Consider the following 23,053-nt stretch of genomic DNA (forward strand, 5'->3'; position numbering starts at 1 on the left):
CAACCAACCAACCAATCCACCAACCAAATCCCAACTCACTAACCAACCCAACCAGTCCACCCACCCACCAACCAACCCATCCACCCAATCAACCAATCCACCCACCCAACCCAACCAACCAACCAATCCACCCACCAACAACCCATCCATCCACCCATTCACCAACCGACCCAACCAATCCACCCTCCAACCCAACAACCAACCCATCCAGTCACCCACTCACCAACCAACCCATCAATCCACCCAAACAATCCACCACCAACCAACCCATCGACCCAATCAACCAATCCACCCACAACCCACCAACCAACCCACCCACCCACCCACCAACCAACCCATCCACCCACCCATTCTCCAACCGACCTAACCAATCCACCCAACAACCAACCCATCCACCCACCCACTCACCAACCCACCCACCCACCCACCAAACAACCCATCAATCCACCCAAACAATCCATCCACCAACCAACCCACTGAACTCAACCAGATTGTTGAATGCAATCTGGTGAGTAAGGGTGAAAGGATTGTAACAGGGCAGGGAGGGTTATAAAATTCGACAGGCTTGGGCTCGTTTCTGGGGAGCAGACTCATGTGACAGTTGTCGTGTGCCCTATTCCCTGTGTGCCAGGCACTGTCTCCAGAGGCAGAGGGCGAGTGCTGTGGGGGTCTTGGGGCACCTCTCAAAGAGGCCGCTGTGTTGCCATGTACATTAACTCTATGTTTCCTGGTGTTCCAAAATTTTAGTTTTGATGAACTCGACATTCTGGAGCTGTCACTGGGGAACCTGAACGCTCCTTTAACAACGTTGTGGGGTTTCTTTGTTCTCTGGGGTTTTGCTTGGTTGGTTTTGGTTGGTTGGTTTGGTTGGGTTTTTTTATTTGTTTGTTTGTTTTGCTATTTAATTTCCTAGTATTTTGAATGGAAAGAGGCTTGTTGTAAGAGTTAACGATCATTTAGGCAGTTGTATTTATCACCTACATGTTGCAGCTGATACAAGACTGAGATAAGGAAATAACAAAAAGACCTAGGGAGAATTTGGGGTTGACAGCCCCCTCACTCCTCTGTCTCCAGCCTCCCAGCTTCCTCTGCCATCCACCCCATATCACCCCTCACATTTCTCCAAACGAAAATAAATAATTATAAAGAAACACTGCCAGAGGTGGATGTCACCCACTTGTTTGCAGTTCATTCTCCGATTTGTGTCCAAGGTGGGTTTCAAACTTCATTGTTGGTAGAATCTATGAATTTTATGAAATGCTGTTGTCTCTGTTTCGGTTTGTTGTCGTTCTGTTTTGTGTTTTGGAGCCAGCTGTATCTTGGGAACATGAAGATCGAATGACCCTACGTTTGAATCACTCACCCTACCCTGCACTCCCACAAGGCACAGTAAATGTCAAGACAATCCAGCTAAGCTTGGAGGAGTCATCCTTTTAACAGGAGGGAAAGGGCTTCTCTACACAGCTGCTGTATCAGAGATCAGAGATGCTGTATCATAACATCAGAGAGACGTGAAGTGGCTCAGTCACCTCATGGAGATGAATACAGCCCGAAACATCAGCTCTACTGTGTGTGAAGGAGCCAGGTTTGTTGGTTGGTTGCTTAGGGTTGTTTTTTCAAAGTAAATTAAGAACATCCTGGCAGGTATCCGTTCTAGGACCAATATTCATCAGCATTTTCATCCATGCCCTGGCAGGAACCATACAACCATTGCTCATACACAGCTTGGTGGGGTGGTAAATAATGCTGGGGCCAGGCCAGTCCCACACAGGGACCCGATCACTGGGTAAGCTGGGCCCATTCAGACAGAAGGTGCGTTCACACAGCCAAATGCAAAGTAGATCTCTGGGAACAAGGAATGTAGGCCAGACCTACAGACCGCAGGGCGCTCCGGGTCTCCTTGCATTCCTCGGGCGATGCTCGGGCTCTTCCCTGAAGCAGCCTTTTCCAGCTCCGAGGTGGGTGCTGAGAGTCTGGGAAGTGGCCACGTGAAGCCACAGTAAGAAATCTGACTACGGCGGAAGAGGGGGGTAACTGTTGTGGCTACAGCTAATTAAAATGAACTAGGCACAGGCTACACTTTAGCTTCTTCCCCCCTGCCTTTTCTGGACAGCTGGATGCTGTTAGCAGAGAGGGGATGTTAAGGGGAAGGACCTCATTGCTGCAGGGTTGGGTTTTTTTCTGCTGAATGTGTCCCTTGTGATCTGTAGCCCTCACTCAACCCCGTTTGTCTGGCTGCTGTTTCCTGGACCTCGGCACAACACCCTGGGTGCTGCCTCTTCCCTCTCTGAGCTGCCCCCGATGGACAGACCCCTGGACCCACGGGGTGGCCCCTGCAGGTTTGGGGCCGTGGTCCCTGGATCCTGTACAGCAACCAGCGCTCTCAGCTCCCGCTGGCTGTATCTGTTCCCATCCAACCTTTTACAAGATTGAAGCATTGTGGCCACTCGCCGGGGGCAGATTTACCAGAATGCATGTGGCAGCTTTCAATACATGGACGGAAAGGAGCTCTGACGAGAAACGGTTTTTAATCCGTGGAGCTGCATACAAATAACCGGACGCACCAGTTCAACTAAATCCAGTTTTGACCCCTATTTACTTAAACCTATTTACTTAACTTACCCCCCAACACACACAAATCCTTCCCAGAATCATAGAATCATAGACTAGCAGGGTGGGAAAGGACCTCAGGAGGTCATCTAGTCCAACCCCCTGCTCAAAGCAGGACCAACCCCAACTAAATCATCCCAGCCAGGGCTTTGTCAAGCCGGGCCTTAAAAACCACTAAGGAAGGAGATTCCACCACCTCCCTAGGTAACGCATTCCAGTGCTTCACCACCCTCCTAGTGAAATAGTGTTTGCTAATATCCAACCTAGACCTCTCCCACTGCAACTTGAGACCATTACTCCTTGTTCTGTCATCTCCTACCACCAAGAACAGCATCCCTTCCCTGGTAAGCTGGAGGTCACCCCCCCACCCCCTCGGTCTCCCTCTCCCAAGCAGCCTGCTGGTGCAGGACTCCAGCTTCTCCCCACCGCAAATCCCAAATAATCAGTTCTGTGTCCCTGCCGGCTGCCACCCCCACACCCCATCTCAGGGACGCAGTCTGACCCCACTGCTCGATCTTACTAAGAGCCAGGGGCGGATTCTCTCCCCGGCGACAGAGGCCAGCGGGAAAGTGAAGATCGGGGCCTCGGTACCAGAATCGAAAAATGTCACCTGCCCCCATTCACAGTCCAGACAAACCCGGATCCTGCTGGGGACCCGGCTCAGGGGGGTCACAGGGGAGGTGAGAGCCCGGAACTGATGCCCCCACAGCTCCACCGCCCAGATCCCCTCCTTGGGGTTAAGGTTGATCCGTTCCTTCCTCCTCACAGACTCTCTGGCCACCCCCACCGCCCAGCGTCCCTCATCCTCCACTTCCATCTCCACCTCCCAGCAATGTCTCCCGCAGGTGAACCCCTCACAGCCCAGCACGCAGTGACGTCGGTCGAATCTCTCAGGGTTGCCGGGCAGAGCCTGCTGCCTATGTTCCCATGTCACGCTTTTCCGATCCCCAGAGAGGACGAGTTCGGGATGGGCCGTGTCCGGATCCAGAGTCACGTGCACTGCGGGGGAGAGAAAAGCCGAGCGTTAGGGGCAGAGCTCAGCTCTGGGGGAGGCTGGGACCGTTCCTCACACTCCCCGGCTGCCCCATTCTGGCTGGGACAGTCCTGGATCCCGGGTGGCTGCCTCTGCTCAGTCTCAGGTGCCCCGGACAGAGACGTCCGGACAGCATTTTGGGCTGGATAAGTAGGGGCATTGCCAGCAGATCCAGGGACGTGATCGTTCCCCTCTATTCGACATTGGTGAGGCCTCATCTGGAGTACTGTGTCCAGTTTTGGGCCCCACACTACAAGAAGGATGTGGATAAATTGGAGAGAGTCCAGCGAAGGGCAACAAAAATGATGAGGGGTCTGGAACACATGACTTATGAGGAGAGGCCGAGGGAACTGGGATTGTTTAGTCTGCAGAAGAGAAGAATGAGGGGGGATTGGATAGCTGCTTTCAACTCCCTGAGAGGTGGATCCAAAGAGGATGGATCTAGACTGTTCTCAGTGGTGGAAGAGGACAGGACAAGGAGTAATGGTCTCAAGTTGCAGTGGGGAGGTTTAGGTTGGATATTAGGAAAAACTTTTTCACTAGGAGGGTGGTGAAACACTGGAATGGGTTACCTAGGGAGATGGTTGAATCGCCTTCCTTAGAAGTTTTTAAGGCCCGGCTTGAGAAAGCCCTGGCTGGGATGATTTAGTTGGGGATGGGTCCTGCTCTGGGCAGGGGGTTGGACTAGATACCTCCTGAGGTCCCTTCCAACCCTGATATTCTCTGATTCTATGTCACTGCAGTTTCTCAACCTGGGTAATGGGACCCACTTCTCTGCCTTCTACTGTCGCTATAGAGGTTGCAAACAGCTCCCTGTTTCCCTTCAGGAGCTGCTCCATTCCCAAGGAAGGCATCAAAAACGTTTAATTAGGAGGGTCCAGAGGAGGCAGGTACCAACTTTGGACCCCAAAAGGGAATCTTTCTTGCCCAAATGCATCCAACGCTCCCAGGCCAGGGATCAGAAATGAAGATGCAGCCCTGGGGAAGAGCCAATGATTTAAGGCCAGTGAGTACACCGTAGGAGAGGACATTGGGTGGGTGTGATGGAGTGGGAATTTTCTGTAATATTTCGTATGAATGTGGCGTGGGCCTCAGTTTCCCCCATATGCTGCATGGTTAATGAAGAGGTGGGAAAAGGTTGTTTACCCTCTGCAAAGAGTCAGAAATCCAGGTGAGACCGATGCCTGACTGCCTGGAGCCTGGGCCCATGTCCCTGGCGAGTCCCACAAGACAATGGCCACTCCAATTACACAGTCATTTGGCGCCTAGCAACCAACGACCATGGATGGCTCAAACTCTGCAGGAAGCCAGCTGTGTTTGACCCGCTGGAGAAGAGGAGGTTACTGACCTGTAACTGGAGGGTTTTTGAGATGTGTGGTCCCTACCTGTATTCCACTGAGGGTTTACGCATGTGCCATGCGTCTGGAGCTGGAGAATTCAAAAGTAGCATCCGTTGGGCCGTGCACGCGCCCTTGCTTCACCTCATGTGAGGTGATAAAGGGTGGGGCGGACTGACCATGCCTTCAGTTCCTTCTCCACCACAAATCGGACCGATCCGCAGTGGAGGGGCAAGAGCAGGGGGAGTGGAATACAGGTAGGGACCACACCTCCGGTTAGAGAGAAGTAACCTCCTCTTCTTCGAGTGACGGTCCCTACTGTAGTCCACTGAGGGTGACTAACAAGCAGCTCCTAATTTGGAGGCGGGTGGGAGGAAGAGGTTGGCTGGGTGGAATGGTCGGAGGCCGGCTGCGCCAAACGAGACGTCCACCGCAGAGTCTTGCACCGAGGAGCAATCCACAGCAAAAGTATGTACAGAACTTCATGTGGCTGCCCTACCCAGCTCTGGAAGTGGTTCGAGTGAGAAACGGTCCAGGGGACTTCCTGAATAGTCTTGCCCTCTGCAGGTTGACGGCCAAGGTCCTGCAGACATCAAGGGAGTGAAGGAGTCTCTCCTCCACTGAGGCATAAGGCTTTGGAAGGAAGAAAGCAAGTGAGTACTGTATATGAGTTGGTTAAGATGAAAACAGGAGACAACCTTTGGCAGAAACTTGGGGTGTGGGCACAGGGAAACTTTATCCTTACAGAATGTGGTGAAAGGGGGACCCACCATCATGGCCCCCAGTTCACCTACCCTTCATGCGGAAGTAAGAGCTACCAGGGAAATGACCTTCATGGAAAGAAGGGACAGGGACCATCAACTCAATAGTTCAAAGGGAGATTTCATTCATGTTGAGAGAACAAGGTTGAAGTCCCATTGCAGAGTGATAGGTTGAATGGGAGGACAGGTTCTGAGAAGACCCAAGACTGGGTTTGGGTCCCTGGCACCCGAACAGTTTGCCCTCCTTCTAGATAGCTTGGAAATGGGTTCGATCTTGCTAGGGAAGCTTGTCTGTAAAGTCCTCCGATTTACCGTAATTGAGAAAGTGGCATTTGGCCAATAAGGCCTGGTAGTTGGAAATCCAAAATTGGAGGCTGGCTGACGAGCACCCCAGAAGGTCCAGCGGCTTACCCTCCTTTTCTACCAGGACATCCTCCATCCCCTTACTGCTTGTATCATGAGGGAAGGGGGTGGAGGATGAGAGAACAGAAATTCAGACCCCTTAGCCAGTACATGGTACCCCCTTTTCTGCCCGCCAAACAGTGAATCCAGTCTTGCTGAATGTGGAGGCTCTGAAGGTAGATATTGTGGCCAGGACCCCCCGTGTGGCCAACAAGATGGATCCACTGGATGCTGTGGAGGGCCCCAGGCAATGGGATGACAGTGGTTTCTCTGTTGGAGAAAAATAAGGGACTCTCAGAAACTTGGCGGTCCCTTAGGATATTCATAGCAGCGGTAGAGGATCGGCAGCCCCTGCGCGCCATCCGAATCCTCCAACGAGAACTCAGAGCCTGGCTCAAGAGGCGGTACCGTCGGAACCGGGGGGGGGGATCTGTCTGAACCATAGGGGAGTGGGTAGAAGTGTGACTCGACTGAGGGAAGTCCAGAGTTGGAGATCACATCCCCGCCTGGCGCTGACTGTGCAGGAAGACATGGAGACTTCGCTTCCCCCAGAGCAAAGAGGTAAACAGGTCCGGCTGCCGCCTCCAACCTCCCCAGTCAGTGGCACACGCTCCAGAGCCGGAACCAGAGCCGGAGTGGGGGACTCTTCCGAAACCGATGGTTCCCTTGACTTAGGGGCTGCCAACTTGGAAGGCGTGCGTGGCTCGATGGTTGGTACCAGTGGATCTGGCGGTCTGTGCGACTTCTTGTGCTTGTGAGCCTTGGAAAGCGCCACTTCTCGGTGGCTGGAACTGGTGGAGGACCCATGGTCCTTCTTGGGCCTGGAGGAAGACTCACTGCCATCCTTAAGCGCATGCATCCTTGGCTCCCGACTAGGCCCCAGCACGGGATCCATAGTACCGGTACCGGTGGAACCGGACATGATCTCCACCGTTGGAGGTGCGCTTTGGGTTTCTCAGGCTGATGTATGTGGGGGCGGGTGTTCCCCAGCCTGGATGCAACTTGGCTTCATGGCGACCTCCATGAGGTGCTTTTCGAGGTATGGTTTGGGAAGGACGGGCAGATGCTGCACCTGGATGAAATGTGAGCTTCTCCCAAGCAGGAGAGGCAGCGTTGGTGCTCATCACTGACTGAGAACGAACACGGGCAGGAGGTGCAGATCTGGAACCCCAGCGTCTCCGGCGTAAACCAGTAACCAGGCGTGGGTGCTGGATTGGGATCGGGGGGACCAATGAAAACGGAACCCTGCAGTCTCTTATCTCCTAAAACTACTGCTAAACACTAAAACTAGAGTAAAACCAGCACAAACCTGAATAAAACAAATGATGTACACTTCTAAAGTGTGTGTGTGTGTGTGGGGGGGTTTAAGTGCGTCAGAGACAAGAGGACACTAGCAGTTCCGACTCGGACCATGTAGCGGTGAGAAGGAACTGAAGGCGCGGTCGGTCCACCCTGCCGGTTATTGCCTCGGACAAAACCATGACACAAAGCAAGGGTGCATGCACGGACCAGCGAAGACTCCTACTTTCAAATTCTCCAGCTCCAGGCACATGGCGTAAACCCTCGATGGAATACAACCGGGACCATCCCTTGAAGAAGAACAAAGGGCTAAGGAGGGGTGTCAAGGTTCCTTCCCCACTCTGAACTCTAGGGTACAGATGTGGGGACCTGCATGAAAGACCCCCCTAAGCTTATTCTTACCAGCTTAGGTTAAAACTTCCTTGAAGTACAAACTTTTACCTTTTGTCCTTGAACCTTTATGCTGCCACCACCAAAGTGTCTAACAAAAATAACAGGGGAAGTGCCCACTTGGAAATGTCTCCCCCCCACAAAATATCCCCCCAAGCACTACACCCCCTTTCCTGAGGAAGGCTTAATAAAAACCCTCACCAGTTTGCATAGGTGAACACAGACCCAAACCCTTGGATCTTAAGGACAATGAAAAAACAATCAGGTTCTTAAAAGAAGAATTTTAATTAAAGAAAAAGTAAAAGAATCACCTCTATAAAATCAGGATGGTAAATACCTTACAGGGTAATCAGATTCAAAACATAGAGAATCCCTCTAGGCAAAACCTTAAGTTACCAAAAGACACAAAAATAGGAATATCCATTCCATTCAGCACAACTTATTTTATCAGCCATTTAAACAAAACAGAATCTAACGCATATCTAACTAGATTGCTTATTAGCCCTTTACAGGAGTTCTGGCCTGCATTCCTGCTCTGGTCCCAGCAAAAGCATCCCACAGACAGAGAGAACCCTTTGTCCGTCCCGTCCCCCTGTCCCCAGGTTTGAAAGTATCTTGTCTCCTCATTGGTCATTTTGGTCAGGTGCCAGCGAGGTTATCTTAGCTTCTTAACCCTTTACAGGTGAAAGGGTTTTTCCTCTGGCCAGGAGGGATTTAAAGGTGTTCACCCTTCCCTTTATATTTATGACAAGGGGCCAGGTGGGGGTTGTTAGGGGTGGGCTGCTGACAGCTGGGGACACACTCCCCTGAACTGGGGCAAGAGAGGGGTCAGAGGGCTGTAGACTCAGGGCTCACCAAGGCTGGCTGAGAGTCACTGCAGATGCCGAAGGTGGGGGTGCATTGCTCCCTTCGGGTGTCTGTCCAACTCAAGCGGATCCACTGCAGGGAGCTCACAGCTTGAAGCAGGGGGGCTGACGGCTCTGAGGTGAGGTCCCAGAGGGAGGTGAAGCCACGTGGCTTCCCCTCGTGAGAGAGTGTGACGCTCCGAGGGTCTGGCTAAGGGGTTCCCCCAGGTACTGTTCCAGAGCTGTCCAAGAGCACTGGACCTGTGGCTCTGTGACCACGGGGTAAGCCCTTCCCCAGCCCAGAGAGAAGAGAGGACACAAACTGGCAGCCTTAGAGAGACGCCATCTACCCACGCCAGCAAGCAAACCCAACAGGAGAGCCCAGCCCAGCCCAAAGGAAAGTTGGGATGTTGGAGAAGCATCCTGGGGGAAAGGGGAAGGATGTGACAGCCATGAGGAGAGAGATCTCTCGGCTGACAACCCTGAATGTAATATTAGAAAGGCCTGTCAATGTCTACACAAATGACCAGGTCACACTTCAGGAGCTCTGGGTGCTGGGTGGTGGTGAGAGTGAGTCTGGTTACTCTTGTGGGGGAGAGTTGCTTTCATGGGAATTTCCTGGTAACTGAAGGAAAATCTCCCCCCCCACGCTCCCCCCAGGCTCATCCTGGGTGTGTGATCCCAGAGATTCCCCCCTTCGCTGCTCTAGCTTAGATGGCAAAGAGCATGGAGGGGGAAAAGGGCCACAAAGATTACAGCCCCTGGTCTTTGATTTACACCAGCAGCCCGTGGAGCTGCTTCTGTGCCCTGAGAGCCTGAGACCAGGCAGAGATGCCCTGGCAGTTCCCCCCCGGCTGGCTTCAGAAACTGCCTCTCTCCCTCTTTCCCGGCTGCATCTCCCTGCTGGGGCTGCTCCTCTTTCGGCATATCGGGATCTGTGCGTCCGATGAAGTGAGCTGTAGCTCACAAAAGCTCATGCTCAAATACATTTGTGAGTCTCTAAGGTGCCACAAGTCCTCCTTCTCTTTTTGCGGATACAGACTAACACGGCTGCTACTCTGAAGTTTGTGAAAATCCTTTCAAGGGATTTTTCTCTTCCTTTACAGATAATCTCCGTGTGAAATCTCACCTGGTGTGTATGACTGGAGGGATTCCCCTCCTTTTCTCTCCAGTTCAGAGGGCAGCAAGTCTGGAGAGGGAAAGGGGAAAGGAGATGAGGTTTCAGGTGTCATGTTTACAGAGACATCCCCACCCTTAGCTGACAGAACTGTGTTTTAATTACGTGAGAGAAAACGTTGGCGAGGGACAGAGCCACGCCCAGCTCTTTAATCAAAGAATCCGACACTTTCTATTTTCGCTTTCATTCAGGCATCTTGCATCCACAGAAACGGCCATTAACCCTCCCAGCCCCCCCCAAGCAGAATGACGTGGGAGACGGCTTTCCCTGGGGTCCCTCTTCCTCCAGACCCCAGGCGGTTACTCTCATTCTCCGTGTGCAGGTTTTCGTAACCTAGACCCAGATCCTGGCAAGAGTTTAGCATGAATGGAACTTTACACCCTTCGGCTCATTTGACATCAATGGGTTGCGGAGACTTTGCAGGATCAGGGCCCTGAATGGCGAAGCTTTACCCTGGCTATGCCCCTCTACCCCTGTCCCACCCCCTTCCTCCTCCGCCCTGCCTTCAACAACTCCACTCCCTGCCCACCCAGGAGCACCTCTTGAGCCTGCAGCTGCTGGGGAGGAGGCACAAAAGGCTCCCTGTGTTGTAGGGATTCGCCTGGGTTTGCACCTTTGGCTCACCCGAGCTGCCACAGGGGCCGGTGCCCAAGGATGGGCTGGGTCCACATTTCAAAAGTGACCTGTAATTTAAGGTCTAAATTTTGGCTGCCAAACTTCAGGCCCCTGGGGCCTGGTTCTCAGTGGTGCTGCAAATCCCACTGCCTCAAGCTGCAGTGGTGGATGATACCAGCTCAGGCGCACATGTCCTGCCGTTCAGTATTTGGGAGAGAGAAACCGAGGCACCCACAGTTTGCTATGTTTTTACCTTAACAATTTTACCAAGGCTCACAGAGTGAATCACCGTGAGACATCCCAGTGCCTGGCCCCTGCTCCATCTGCTCAGTTTCTCCACTTTCTGGCTTTTATTAAATTGGTACACACTGTAATTATGATGGCCAGAGCCCATCTCCTCCCACGGTCTCAGAGACACACCCTCATTTCCCCTCCTAGATTCCTTCTTGGTACCTTTGAACTTCCTCAGAGTCTCCGTTAGAGCGAAATTTTTCTGGGAGAAATCGCTGAGTATCTCTGCCAGCTCTAGAGAAATCTCCACTGGCTGCTGGAATTTCCCCATCTCACATCTGGAGAGAGAGAATTTCACATGATTATATTTCGTTTACTGACTCATTATAATTCCTTGCTGGTGGAAGCTGCTGCTTTATGGAGCCTGGAGTTAGAAATCCTCTCCTCCCAGCCTCTGAGCAGATGCAGCACGGGCCAGGGCTTTGCAATCTTCCCCCATAGGCGGTGGCCCCATTAATATCCTTCCCATCTGGCCTGCAGAGGCCAGATCCGAGGATGAAAGAGGTCCATCTTTCCTATGGACTAGAGAATTCCAGAGTCTTGTATAGATGGGTGAGTGCCTGGGGATTAAGTTCATCCGAGATATTTGCATCCAGCGTGTGACCCTGCCCCACACCTTTTGCTGTAGAGCCTTGGGGGGATATGGTGCCCATATGGTCCCCAAGCCCTTTCCCAGCATTGTGAAGCACAAGGGGGAGGAAGTGAGAGCCACGTACCTGCTCAAGGTGCTTCTGACGTCCTAGAGGGGAGAGAGAGAGAAAAACAATCTCAGTCCCTCATGCCACACTCTGGAGGACAAGGGAAAGGGATTTTGCAGCTAATGGGAAAGAGGCACTTCCCTGGCCCCAGGGCCATGCATTGGCTGAATTAATGTCATCTCAAACATAAATGAGTCTGTAACTCTTCCAAAAACAAAAATAATTTGCACGTCAGCAATGCACACACTGACTTACACTGTGATCTCTGACTGCTGGACCCCATGTTGTCCTGTCCCTGTGTTGGGATCTGGGGTGTATTTAACTCGGTCTCACCTGCGGGAATTCACTCGCTGGCTTCTGATACTTCCCCTCCAGCTCACTGATCAGGTTGCTGAGACGGGAAATCTCCTCGGAGAGTTGAGTGACGTGGTCTTTCTGTGTCTTCACAATCTCCTCGTCCAGCTTGCCCAGCTGGGCGAGAAGGAGTCGCTCTTCTTTCTCTAGAAACATCTTCAGATCCTGAAACTCAGACACAATCTTCTGCCTCTCGTTTTCTGTCTGTACCTGTTTTTTAAAAGAGGGGTGGGGAAGGGACATATAGAGAAAGTCTAGGGTCTTTCATAAGTGCTGAGCATGCAGGAGAGAGAATTGCCTTACATCTGACACTTGACTACACACCGTAGTTACTAGGGAGCGGATTTCGTAACACCTTCCTCTTTGTTCCTAATAGCTCTTCGTGGGATGTGTGCAGGTCTGACAGGGGCATGGCACTGTGTCATCAGAGACCTACCTCGGTCCTGACCCAGAGCAGCAGGAGGCAGAGATGCCAGAGGAGAAAAAAGAATGAAGCAATTATTAAACAGCGCAAGAAATGCCTGCGGGCTCCAGCTGATGGCACTTTCTGGGATATAGTCCGTTCAGCTTGGGAGGAGAGTTGGGAAAGCCACAAAGGCTAGAAATGAACTCATTCGTTGCAATGGGAGCTTAGCTTCTGTAGAATATGAGGTGGGCCTGATCCTGGGAGAGGACTTCTCAGGCCCCCTGTATGTGTGTGGATGCCCACGTGAATCTAATCCCTGGTCATGGAGCAATGCAGACAACAAGTCCTCATTCCCCAAGGCCACAGAGGAATCTGCCTACAAAGAGACCTCCTTCCCCAGCTCCTTGCAGGTTAATAACAATTTAAATCCCTTCAGCTTTTCCTTTTCTTCCCTCAGAGTCTCCAAATAGGCCTGGATCTTCCTCTGGTGAAACAGAAATGCTCTGGTTGTTTAGTTGTGTGTAGTGGGTGTTTTCCCACCCAAGACTTTGTAGGTGACTGTCAGCCCTTTCTGACATCAGGGACACCAAGGAAATGAATCTTCATGAATAGAGACTGGGAGCGTTTTATATTCAGGCAGTTTTAGAATTATTTGTCCTTTTTCCCCACTGAGTTAAACCAGTGGAGAAAGCTGGAGTCACATGGTGGTGAATCAATAACCCAATTGTTTAAAAGGTTTAACTAACAAAGTGATACAAACCCCAGAAGCCACCGGGGTTAGAAATACTATCTGGGATGCCCAAAGGAGCCCAACTCCCATTGAATTTCAGCCCTGAACCCCGGGGGACTGGACTGGTTGGACAGAACTGGTCTAAGCACTTGGGGGTGGCTGATTTGTGTTAAGAACGGTTGCTCTATGCGGTCCAAAACCCTTTCCTTTGCAATGCCCTCTGGGTAGCTGCCCCACCGTGCCTAGCAAAGCTACCCGAAGCAGTGGACTCTGGGAGATAGGCCGGGATTGTCCCTCACTCTTGTTTTGTGCAGGGCCCAGGCCAATGGAGGTCAGGTCTCAGGACTGGTCTGCAGGGGCTGCTGGGATGATACGGACTGTGAGGCAAAGCCGTTCTAAAACCAGCCGCTAGTCGTAAGTCCCCCTTAGCACTCCCAGGTACGCTGGCCTGCAGCGCAGGTGAGCAAAACCTCGCTGATCCTTTCACAGTTCCATTTGAGTTGCGAGTTCCCTTATTTTGCCAGGGGGAAGTGGTTTGAAAAGGGCGCTCCAGCTTCCCAGAGGAAAGTCACCCACATCAGTCATCTGTCCTGCCTTCATTTCCGCCTCTCACGTCATATCCCTCTACACATTTCTTTCCGTATCACTGTTCATACCGTGAAGGCTTTACCGAGCAGAAAGATGCAGGGGGGAGACATCGAGTCTGATCAGCAAGTTGGGGTGAAATGAACCTGTCATTAAAATGCAGTTAGAATGAATTAGACGGGGCAGCGATTCCTTACCTGGTACTCCTGGGCAGCCTCCTGGATGGGAACCCGCCGGTAAGCGGCATGAGCCCGGGATGCGTCACCACGTGTGAGGTTTCTCTGCTGAGCAGTTTCTCCGCACTGAGGACAGGCGAAGTCTGTATCCGACCCTTCCCTGCGCTGGCCGATGCAGGCTCTGCAGAAACTGTGCCCATCAGCCAGGAGACGTTGTGCGGTGCTCTCTGCAGCCATGGCTCCCGTCTAGACAGCACCAGTGCGTAAGTTTCACTTTCCTGAACTTAGAGATTCACTCCACCTGCCACAGTAACTGGGTGTTTCCTTTCCTGGAACTGACTCATGCTGTTTGCTGCATTGGAACAAGCCCCCGCTAACATTACCAGCCCCGGGGGCTTTTGTGATCAAAGTACCAATAAAGCTCTGCCCCCCCCTCGTGCAATCAGCCCCTGTGCTGGTGTAGAGGGTCACTAGGACCTCTCGTGGGTGCGAGCATCCCCCTGTGCTAATGAGCTTGCCAGAGCAGGTGTTTAAGGAGGGATACTTTGAAACTCACATTCTAAAAACTTGGCTAACCTGGAATCAGTGTTTCAAATATCTGATTCTCATTTACACCAGGGCTGCTCTGGCTCAGTGAGTTGCCAGCTCCCATGATTTCATCAGGACTCTCATGATATTTGCTGTTAGACCCCAGCTCCCGGAAGCCTGTGATTAGGGGAGACTGTTGCCACTTTTATCCAAGCAGAGCTGTTATGCCTACAGCTCTCTTGATGTAAAGGAAATCCTTAACATGCTGTTACTCGTTCAGCAATCTGGGCCCTGGCTCTGTTCCAGGCACAAGCCATTTTTGCTGAGGTCAGAATTAAGGATTTGCTTTACAGGGCGAGAGAGATGGATACACTGGGTGCAGGGTGTAGACCGCTTTCTGTCAAAGGCACATATCTGGGCAGGGGCAGCATCCCTCTGGTGACATTGCACTCCGTATGTTTTATGGAAATATGCTTATGAGTATGAATATGATGTAACTGGAATATGCTTTATGCAAAAGGTCTCTTGCCTACTGAATATATTCCTCCTATTTGAATGCCTGTATCATTCTTGTAGCTGAAGCTAGAAATATGAAGTATAACTCTGAGGTCCTATTGTAGTGATGCAAAGTGTGGGCCATTAATGGTGGTTTAGAATCTTGATGGCTCCCACTGACTAGGGCAATTGGTTGTAAATGGTTTATTTACCTGCAAACCTCCCTGTTTACGTGTGGGCCAACCCAGGAAGAATGGAGATTAGGGGTCTTACAGTGACCATGTCACATGAGGCTGGAATCCATCTTAATCCTTGTACTTTTCCATTGATGAGGCAGGGGTGGGGCAAGCACAGACAAAAGATTCCTGCCTGTGCCAAAGCTATAAAAGGGGGTGGAGCAGGACAAAGGGGGCCAGTCATGAGAAGACCCCTGCTTACCACCTGAGATGTCAGCTGGAACTAACAAGGACTGTACCAGGGGAAAGGATTGGGCCCAGACTAGGAAGGAGTCTAGTCTGTGTGAGAAGCTTACTGGAACATCTTTGAAGGTAAGATATTACCTGTAATCAGTTTCTTAATGTATTAGGTTTAGACTTGTGGGTTTTTGCTTTATTTTGCTTGGTGAGTTACTTTGTTCTGTCTGTTATTACTTGAAACCACTTAAGTCCTACTTTTTATACTTAATAAAATCACTTTTGTTTATTAATAAACTCAGAGTAAGTGATTAATACCTGGGGGTGCAAACAGCTGTGTGTATCTCTCTCTCAGTGTTATAGAGGGTGGACAATTTATGAATTTACCCTGTATAAGCTTTAAACAGAGCAAAAAAAATGATTTATTTGGGGTTTTGATGCCATTGGGAATTGGGTGTCTCGGTGCTGGAGGCAGGTAACCTGCTGAGCTGTTTCTAGTTAAGTCTGCAACTCTGGGGCCGTGGACCAAACCCTGGGTCTGTGTTGCAGCAGGCTAGCATGTCTGGCTCAACAAGGCAGGGTTCTGGAGTCCCAAGCTGGCAGCGAAAATGGGCTCAGAGGTAATTTCAACACATCAGGTGACAGTCCCAAGGGGATCTCTGTGACCGAACCCATCACACTGCTGACAATGGTTTTAGGAGTGTGTCCATAAGAACATAAGACTGACCATACTTGGTCAGACCAAAGGTCCATCTAGCCCAGTATCCTGTCTTCTGACAGTGGCCAATGCCAGGTGCCCCAGAGGGAAGGAACAGAACAGGTAACCATCAAGTGATCCATCCCCTATCGCCCTTACTCAGTTTCTGGCAAACAGAGGCTAGGCACACCCATTCCTGCCCATCCTGTCTAATACCCACTGATGGACTTGTCCTCCATGAACTAATCTAGTCTTTTTTTTTTAACCCCATTATAGTCTTGGCCTTCACAACATCCTGTGGCAAGGAGTTCCACAGAGTCTGTAGCAGAGAATGGAGTAGGTATTCCCTTGAAATCCACATTTCTTTGCTTATTAAAGTTGAGGCTGTGGTGAAAATCTACACTTGAGTAACCTAATCTGCCTTTCTGCTGGTTTATTGATTTATATGCATTACACAGGATTAAAGTTTCACCCACTAATTCAGTATCCCAGATTTAGCCTGGAGAGGGGGGATGTGAAAAAAAAGATCTCTGCCAAGATCTTTGATCAGGGTTTTGGGGTAGGAGAATGATCCAGATAATGCACAGAATAATAATAAAACCTACTGCAAGTGCAATGTCACCTTGGTACCACAAAATCTGAACCCTGGAGCCTGCAGGTCAGAATGAAGGAGGGGAGCTACGTGACACAGGTGCTGGCTTCCTCCTTTCCCTGAGGGTGTTCAACCCCCACTCAGCTCAAGGCCCCACCCTCACCCCACCTCTTCCCACCCCTGCTCTGTCCCAGGCCCTGCCTCATACTCCACCCCTTCCTCCAAGGCCCCCCCCACCTCTTCCTGCCCAGTTCCACCGCCTCCCCTGAGTGTGGGAGGGAGGGGCAGGAGCTGATCAATGGGGCCTCTGGGGGGAGGGATGCATTGGGGTGGGGGAGCTGGCTGCTGGTGGGTGCTAAATACCTGACAACAGAGTGGGCACCTATGCTAAGCAGGGTGTGTGAACGACCTCAAAGAGAAGCCAATCCAGCAGAATCCAGAAAGGCAGAACCCCACCCCACCCCCACACCAATTAGCCCAGGGGCCCCCAAGAGCAGTGGGGGCCAGGTCTGCACACGTGGTCTCAGTGGAGCTAGTTGACCTCCACCCAGGTTGCAACGCTCGCTGTGCTTCGCAGTCCGGGGGCCTGCCTGCAGACTCAGGCAGATGTTGGCTGTTCATATTGTCATGAATCTCTTTCTCGCCGTGAAAGGGAGCTAGGTCTGAGACCAGCCACACAACTCTAGCAGGCAGGGTCTGGTGCAAGAGCCCCGCCTTCGCCCAGAATGACCCGTGCGTGGGCCCAAACTTGAACTCGTGGGAAAAGTGTGAACATTTTGCAAACGTTGTCACAGAGAAGTCCTCTTTTGACATTTGAATGTTTTGATCAGCTCGAATCAGAGCCCCCGTGAGTGGGAATTAGGGACGACAAGGGCGTAGGTTCCTGAATTCATAGAAGATCAGGGTTGGAAGGGACCTCAGGAGGTCACCTAGTCCCACCCCCTGCTACCTTCCAGTGAAATCAAGGATTGAAATCAATGAAGCTCGGAGCCTAAGTGGAAGTTAAATGTTCATTAAGTTGTGAAGGCCAAAGCTATAACAGGGTTCAAAAAGAGTTAGGTACATTCCTCAGAATTGGTCCACCGATGGTTATTAGCCCAACCCCATGCTCTGGGTGTCACTAAACTACCTGATGCTGAGTGTGGACGACAGGGGATGGATCACTAGGTGATTAACCTGTTCTGTTCATTCCCTCTGAAGCACCTGGCAGTGGCCACGGTCGGAAGCCAGGATACGGGGTTAGCTGGACCATTGGTCAAACCCAGTGTGGCCGTTCTTATGTTCAGCAAAAGTTACAGTAGATTCTTGCCTTTTGAGAAGGAGTTAATAGGAGATCGTATACGGCCCTCAGTGAATATTTGAGAATCAAGCTCCACACACAAGCAGTGACATGCAAAAAAGCACTAAGGGCGGGACTGAGAGCCAAAATAACAACTGAGAAAGGCAGTCCCATTGGTACGTCAAATGCAAATGACGTTTTGACACCAGACCAGGGAATCAGTGTCAGTATCTAGGTCTGTTCGCTACCCTGGGGTAGAATTTGGGGTTTGACTTTTTGATACTCTTATAGTAAAATGTGCAAACCAGGGACAAAGCCACTGTGATGTTGCTTCCGGCTAGTCAGCTGGATTTGTGAGTACAGTGGGAACAGGGAAGAGCAGCTGAAGTGTTACTGAGAGCACACTGTAAGATTGCCTCAACCCCTATCTGAAGGCAAAGTCGAGCAACCAGTGGGGAGGGGCAAAGGGGCTTTGCGGGGAAGGTATAAAACACGAAAAGACCAAAGAAATGCCTCACTCCTTACCCCTCCCATGGGGTCCAAAAGGGGTGGGATGAAGAACCCAGACCCAAAATGGAACATGACCCTAAGTTGTAAGGGGTGAGACTAGGGGCATGTACTGCAGATGTATTTGAGGAGGTGGGAATTGGGGAATGGGGAATGAGAATGGGGACACAGGCAAGGCTCTGCAGTGTCAGAGCTGGGAAGGGGGACACGGGGTAAGGGCTCTGCGGCTAACCCAGGAACCTATCCCTGCAACAAACCCCATTGCCAACTCTGTCCACATATCTATTCAGGGGACACCATCATAGGACCTACCCACATCAGCCACAGCATCAGGGGCTCGTTCACCTGCACATCCACCAATGTGATCTACGCCATCACGTGCCAGCAATGCCCCTCTGCCATGTACATTGGCCAACCAGGACAGTCTCTACGTAAAAGAATAAATGGACACAAATCTGACATCAGGAATTATAACATTCAAAAACCAGTCGGAGAACACTTCAATCTCTCTGGTCACTCGATTACAGACCTAAAAGTGGCAATTCTTCAACAAAAAAACTTCAAAAACAGACTCCCACGAGAAACTGCAGAACTGGAATTAATTTGCAAACTGGACACCATCAAATTAGGCCTGAATAAAGACTGCGAGTGGATGGGTCACTACAAGAACTAAAAAAACCTAAATTTCCCCATGCTAATTTCCTCCTACTCTTACACCTTCTTGTTAACTGTTTGAAATAAGCCACCCTGATTACCCCTACAAAAGTGATTTTTTGTCCTGTTGATAATAGCCCACTTTAATTGAAATGTCTGGACCCCCCAACTTGGCAAGGCAACTCCCATCTTTTCATGTACTGCCGAATACATCTTCCTACTGTATTTTCCACTCCATGCATCTGATGAAGTGGGTTCTAGGCGATGAAAGCTTATGCCCGGATAAATTTGTTAGTCTCAAAGGTGCCACAAGGACTCCTTGTTGTTTTTGCTAGCAGCTACTGACTTGTGCATATTTTCAATCAGTATTTGCTATGAAAATGCAAATGGAACAAGCACACTGGCTTTCCTCTGCCCGGTGTCGACAAAGGTAAATGATGAAGTGCGGAGAGTGACCAGAGTCATAAAAATAGCATTTTAAAAAAGAGCAGGAGGACTTGTGGCACCTTAGAGACTAACCAATGTATTTGAGCATGAGCTTTCGTGAGCTAAAATCCACTTCATCAGATGCATTCAGTGGAAAATACAGTGGGGAGATTTATATACACAGAGAACATGAAACAATGGGGGTTACCGTACACACTGTAATGACAGTGATCAGGTAAGGTGAGCTACTACCAGCAGGAGAGGAAAAAAAACCCTTTTGTAGTGATAATCAAGGTGGGCCCTTTCCAGCAGTTGACAAGAAGGGCTGAGGAAGAGTGAGGAGTGGGAGAGGGGGGGATAAACATGGGGAAATAGTTTTACTTTGCGTAATGACCCCTCCAGGCCTATTGAAGCCAAATTACGTTTGCAAATTAATTCCAATTCAGCAGTCTCTGGCTGGAGTCTGTTTTTGAAGGTTTTTTTGTTGAAGAATGGCCACTTTTCGGCCTGTAATCCAGTGGCCAGCACTCCAGCTGAAGCTGGCAAGGCAGGGAGCCTTTCAGGGAATCCAGCATTGGAGAAATGCGGGACCTGCTCGGAGACTTTTCTGCAGACCCAGAAGCTGAGAAGAGAGAGTCCTTCAAACACCCCAGGTGTGAGCTACAGAACTAGGCGAGGGTTTTGGGGTTTTTTTTTTGGGGGGGGGGGGCATGTCAGGCACAGGGGGCCTCGGCCCCAAGCCCTGCACAAGGGCTCAAGCTGCGGCGGCGAGATCGCTAGGACCCAGGAGCAGCGCGCTGGGGTCGCTGCCCCCTCGGCAGCAGGAAGTGAATCGGCCTCGCTCCGCAGTGACTCCGGAGCGCGGGGCTGCAGCCGGGAGAGGGGCCGCTGCAGCCGGGACAGTCTCCAGCCCGGCCGGGACCCCCCCTCCCCGGCCCTGCTCCTGGGGGGGGGGAAGGTGAGAGAGACCCCCCCACACACCCCCCGGGCTGCAGGGATCCCTGTGCCCAGGAGGGCGGCCGCCAGCCCCAGTGTGGGCGGGGGGCTGGGATGGGGGAGATGTGGGGGGAAGGGGGGCTGGTATAGGGGGAGGGGAAGGGTGGACTGGGCTGGTATAGGGCGAGGGGATGGGGGAGATGGGAGGCTGGGATAAGGGAAGGGGAGGGGGAGGGGGAGGGGGAGCTGGGATAGGGGGAGGGGGAGGAGATGTGGGGGAAGGGGGAGATGGGGTGGGGGGATGGGGGAGATAGGGGGCTGGGATGGGGGAGATGGGAGGCTGGGATAGGGGGAGGGGGAGGAGATGTGTGGGAAGGGGGAGGTGGGGTGGGGGGTTGGGGAAGGGGGGATAGGGGGTGGGGGGGATGGGATGGGGGGCTGGGGGGGCTGGGGAAGGGGGGATAGGGGGTGGGGAGATGGGGGGCTGGGATGGGGAGGGGATGGGGGAGATGGGGGGCTGGGGAAGGGGGAGATGGGATGGGGGAGATGGGGGGCTGGGGAAGGGGGAGATGAGGTGGGGAGATGGGGAAGGGGGGATAGGGGGTGGGGAGATGGGGGGGCTGGGATGGGGAGGGGATGGGGGAGATGGGGGGCTGGGGAAGGGGGAGATGGGATGGGGGAGATGGGGGGCTGGGGAAGGGGGGAGGGGGGGCTGGGGTGGGGAGGGGATGGGGGAGATGGGATAGGAGGAGGGGATGGGGGGGCTGGAGGGACCATGGCAGAACAAGGGGAGGCTGGCTGGCGAAGGGAGAGCCGGAGGGGAGGGATAAGGGGAAGGGGTGGTGAGAGATACAGGGGCAGCTGCCTCGCCCCATGGAGTGGGAGAGGGGGTGGGCTGGAGGTGCTGTCCCTCCCAAGCCATTGCCGATTCCTCCCTCCCCCCGAAATGGTAACATGAGCCTTGCAAGTGGGGGGCAGGGGATTTCCCTGAAGGGGTGCGAATTTACACAGCAAATATCCACACTCCCTCCCTCCCGCATTCTGCGCTCAATTTAATGTTTTGTTTCAAGACCATCGTTATTTGGCCGGGGAGGGGGAGTGACTCGTGGGCTGACCGGGTGCTGGTCTGAATTCTGTGCAGGATTCGGTGTCACTCCAGAGTCACCGCTCGCCATAGCCGGCAAGGAGTGGAATTGGGGGTTGGTTCGGGTTCAGTGTTCGGTTCTGGTTCAAGATGCCCGAAAATGATTCAGTTACCAGGCAGCGCCGGGGGCGGGGGGGTGCGACGGGGAGGGTAGGAGCAGGTCCTGCAGCTTCCTTCAGTGGGGAACTGATTTGGGGGCCCGAGGCCTGTGTCAAGTGGGGCATTCAGAAGGAGGAGCTGCCTCAGGGGCTGGGGATGGGTGGGAGGAGGCCTGTCTAAGCAGGAGAAAAGTTGGGCAGGCAGTCCCTCTCCCCCTGGAATCGAAGAGTTATTGTTAACTTCTGGGACCAGGAGCCCCCCCACTTCCCTCTCTGCTCCTAGGGTCTCTCTCCTCTTCTCCTTCTACTGGGGCAGGCTGCTCTGGGAGCAATCGCCTGCCTGGGTGTTCTAGATAATGAAGGAAAGAGCAGAGAAGGTTTAATTTTATTTGATCAGATATTGAGCTTAAAAACTGCTGAAACTTTATTGTAACTGGCCACCAGTTTTCCCCCAGTTCAGGTCAGAGTCAGCTTCACTGAGTAAGAGAAAAATGATGGATCAAGTCTGGCTCCTGCTCAGTTAAAAAATACCAGTTCAGACTGGTTCTGGTTCGGTTCTGATGTGAGTCCAGGCGGGCAAATGAAATCTGCAGCTGCCGAACTGCCCCTGGGGGCTGCCGGGGCAGCCCAGGGGGGTGTCTGTGTCTCTCTCTGCTCGTGATGTTAGCACCCCTACAGTTGAGTTTTCTGGGTCAGACGCTTCTGCCTCCTACATCGTGATCTGGGAGCCCAGACGGAGCAGCTGCTGCTCCCCCAGCGGGGTCTGTGCTGGGGAAAGACCTTCATTAAAGCCCCCTCTGTGCCCAGCCCAGGTGGGGACTTTCCCCCATGGCTGGAATTGGCCCCGGGCTCTGCCCGCACCAGCCCTGAGGCAGAGCCTCCAGATGATGGGGAGAGAACTGGGGACCGGCAGGAAAGTGACTTTGCACAAGGGCCCCCTTTCAGGGACCAGCTGGTGAGTTTGTACCAGAGGGGAAGGGGCTCCCCATCTGTCTGCGGGTCCCAGAGCTGTTGCCCTCAGTGATACAGCCAGACTCACGCTGGAGAGCAAATGCGCATGGGCACAGGACAGTCCCCAGTTCTCCCAGGCAGAGCGGAGCGGGAAGGAGACCGAAAGGGGAAGGGTGACACCGAAACGGGCAGCAGGAACAAGAAGTAGAGAGAGAGGTTCCCAGTTCCCCAACCTGCCCAGATCCATTCACTGCGGCACCCGGGGCAGATTGAGTGTCCTGGGAACAAGGTGAGGCGCAGAGAGAGGAAAGGCCATTTCCTGACCCTGTCAAGTCATGGCACTGCTGGGCGGATGCGCTGCCTGGCGGACAATAAGAACAGAAGAAAGGCCACGCTGGGTCAGACCAATGGTCGGTCTAGCCCTGTATCCTGCCCTCTGACAGTGGCCAATGGCAGGTGCTTCAGAGGGAATGAACAGAGCAGGCAATCATGGAGTGATCTCATCATTCTCTCTTCGCTTCTAGCAGTCAGAGTCTAGGGACACCCAGAGCATGGGGTTGCATCCCTGCCCATCCTGGCTAATAGCCATTGATGGACCAATCCGCCATGAATTTATCTAGTTCT

General features: G+C 52.3%; 2 protein-coding genes and 1 pseudogene across 2 annotated transcripts in view; 1 reads left to right on the forward strand and 2 right to left on the reverse strand.

Annotated features, from left to right (window-relative positions):
• LOC140904192 (uncharacterized) overlaps window positions 1-23,053 on the forward strand; it is a 187,078-nt pseudogene that overhangs the window by 155,036 nt on the left and 8,989 nt on the right.
• LOC140904197 (uncharacterized) overlaps window positions 1-23,053 on the reverse strand; it is a 155,352-nt gene that overhangs the window by 70,845 nt on the left and 61,454 nt on the right. The window lies entirely within an intron of this gene.
• Window positions 3,095-13,946, reverse strand: LOC140904130 (E3 ubiquitin-protein ligase TRIM15-like). The gene is made up of 7 exons (XM_073326441.1): window positions 13,731-13,946; window positions 12,607-12,702; window positions 11,792-12,022; window positions 11,477-11,499; window positions 10,923-11,038; window positions 9,807-9,866; window positions 3,095-3,609 (listed from the first exon to the last, which is right to left on the reverse strand). Exons 1-7 carry the CDS (start codon window positions 13,944-13,946, stop codon window positions 3,095-3,097), a joined length of 1,257 nt encoding a protein of 418 aa, XP_073182542.1.

The sequence above is a fragment of the Lepidochelys kempii genome, chromosome 28, assembly GCF_965140265.1.
Source record: "Lepidochelys kempii isolate rLepKem1 chromosome 28, rLepKem1.hap2, whole genome shotgun sequence".
Classification (NCBI taxonomy): domain Eukaryota; kingdom Metazoa; phylum Chordata; order Testudines; family Cheloniidae; genus Lepidochelys; species Lepidochelys kempii.

What these genes read in the sequence shown, in the direction of transcription:
- LOC140904130 (XM_073326441.1), bottom strand. Translation starts at nt 13,946, where the DNA reads ATGGCTGCAGAGAGCACCGCACAACGTCTCCTGGCTGATGGGCACAGT. An exon ending in AGGCTGCCCAGGAGTACCAG is followed by an intron (nt 12,703 to 13,730) that starts GTAAGGAATCGC and finishes CTGTTTCACCAG; the next exon opens with AGGAAGATCCAGGCCTATTT. An exon ending in CAGCGAGTGAATTCCCGCAG is followed by an intron (nt 11,500 to 11,791) that starts GTGAGACCGAGT and finishes TCTCCCCTCTAG; the next exon opens with GACGTCAGAAGCACCTTGAG.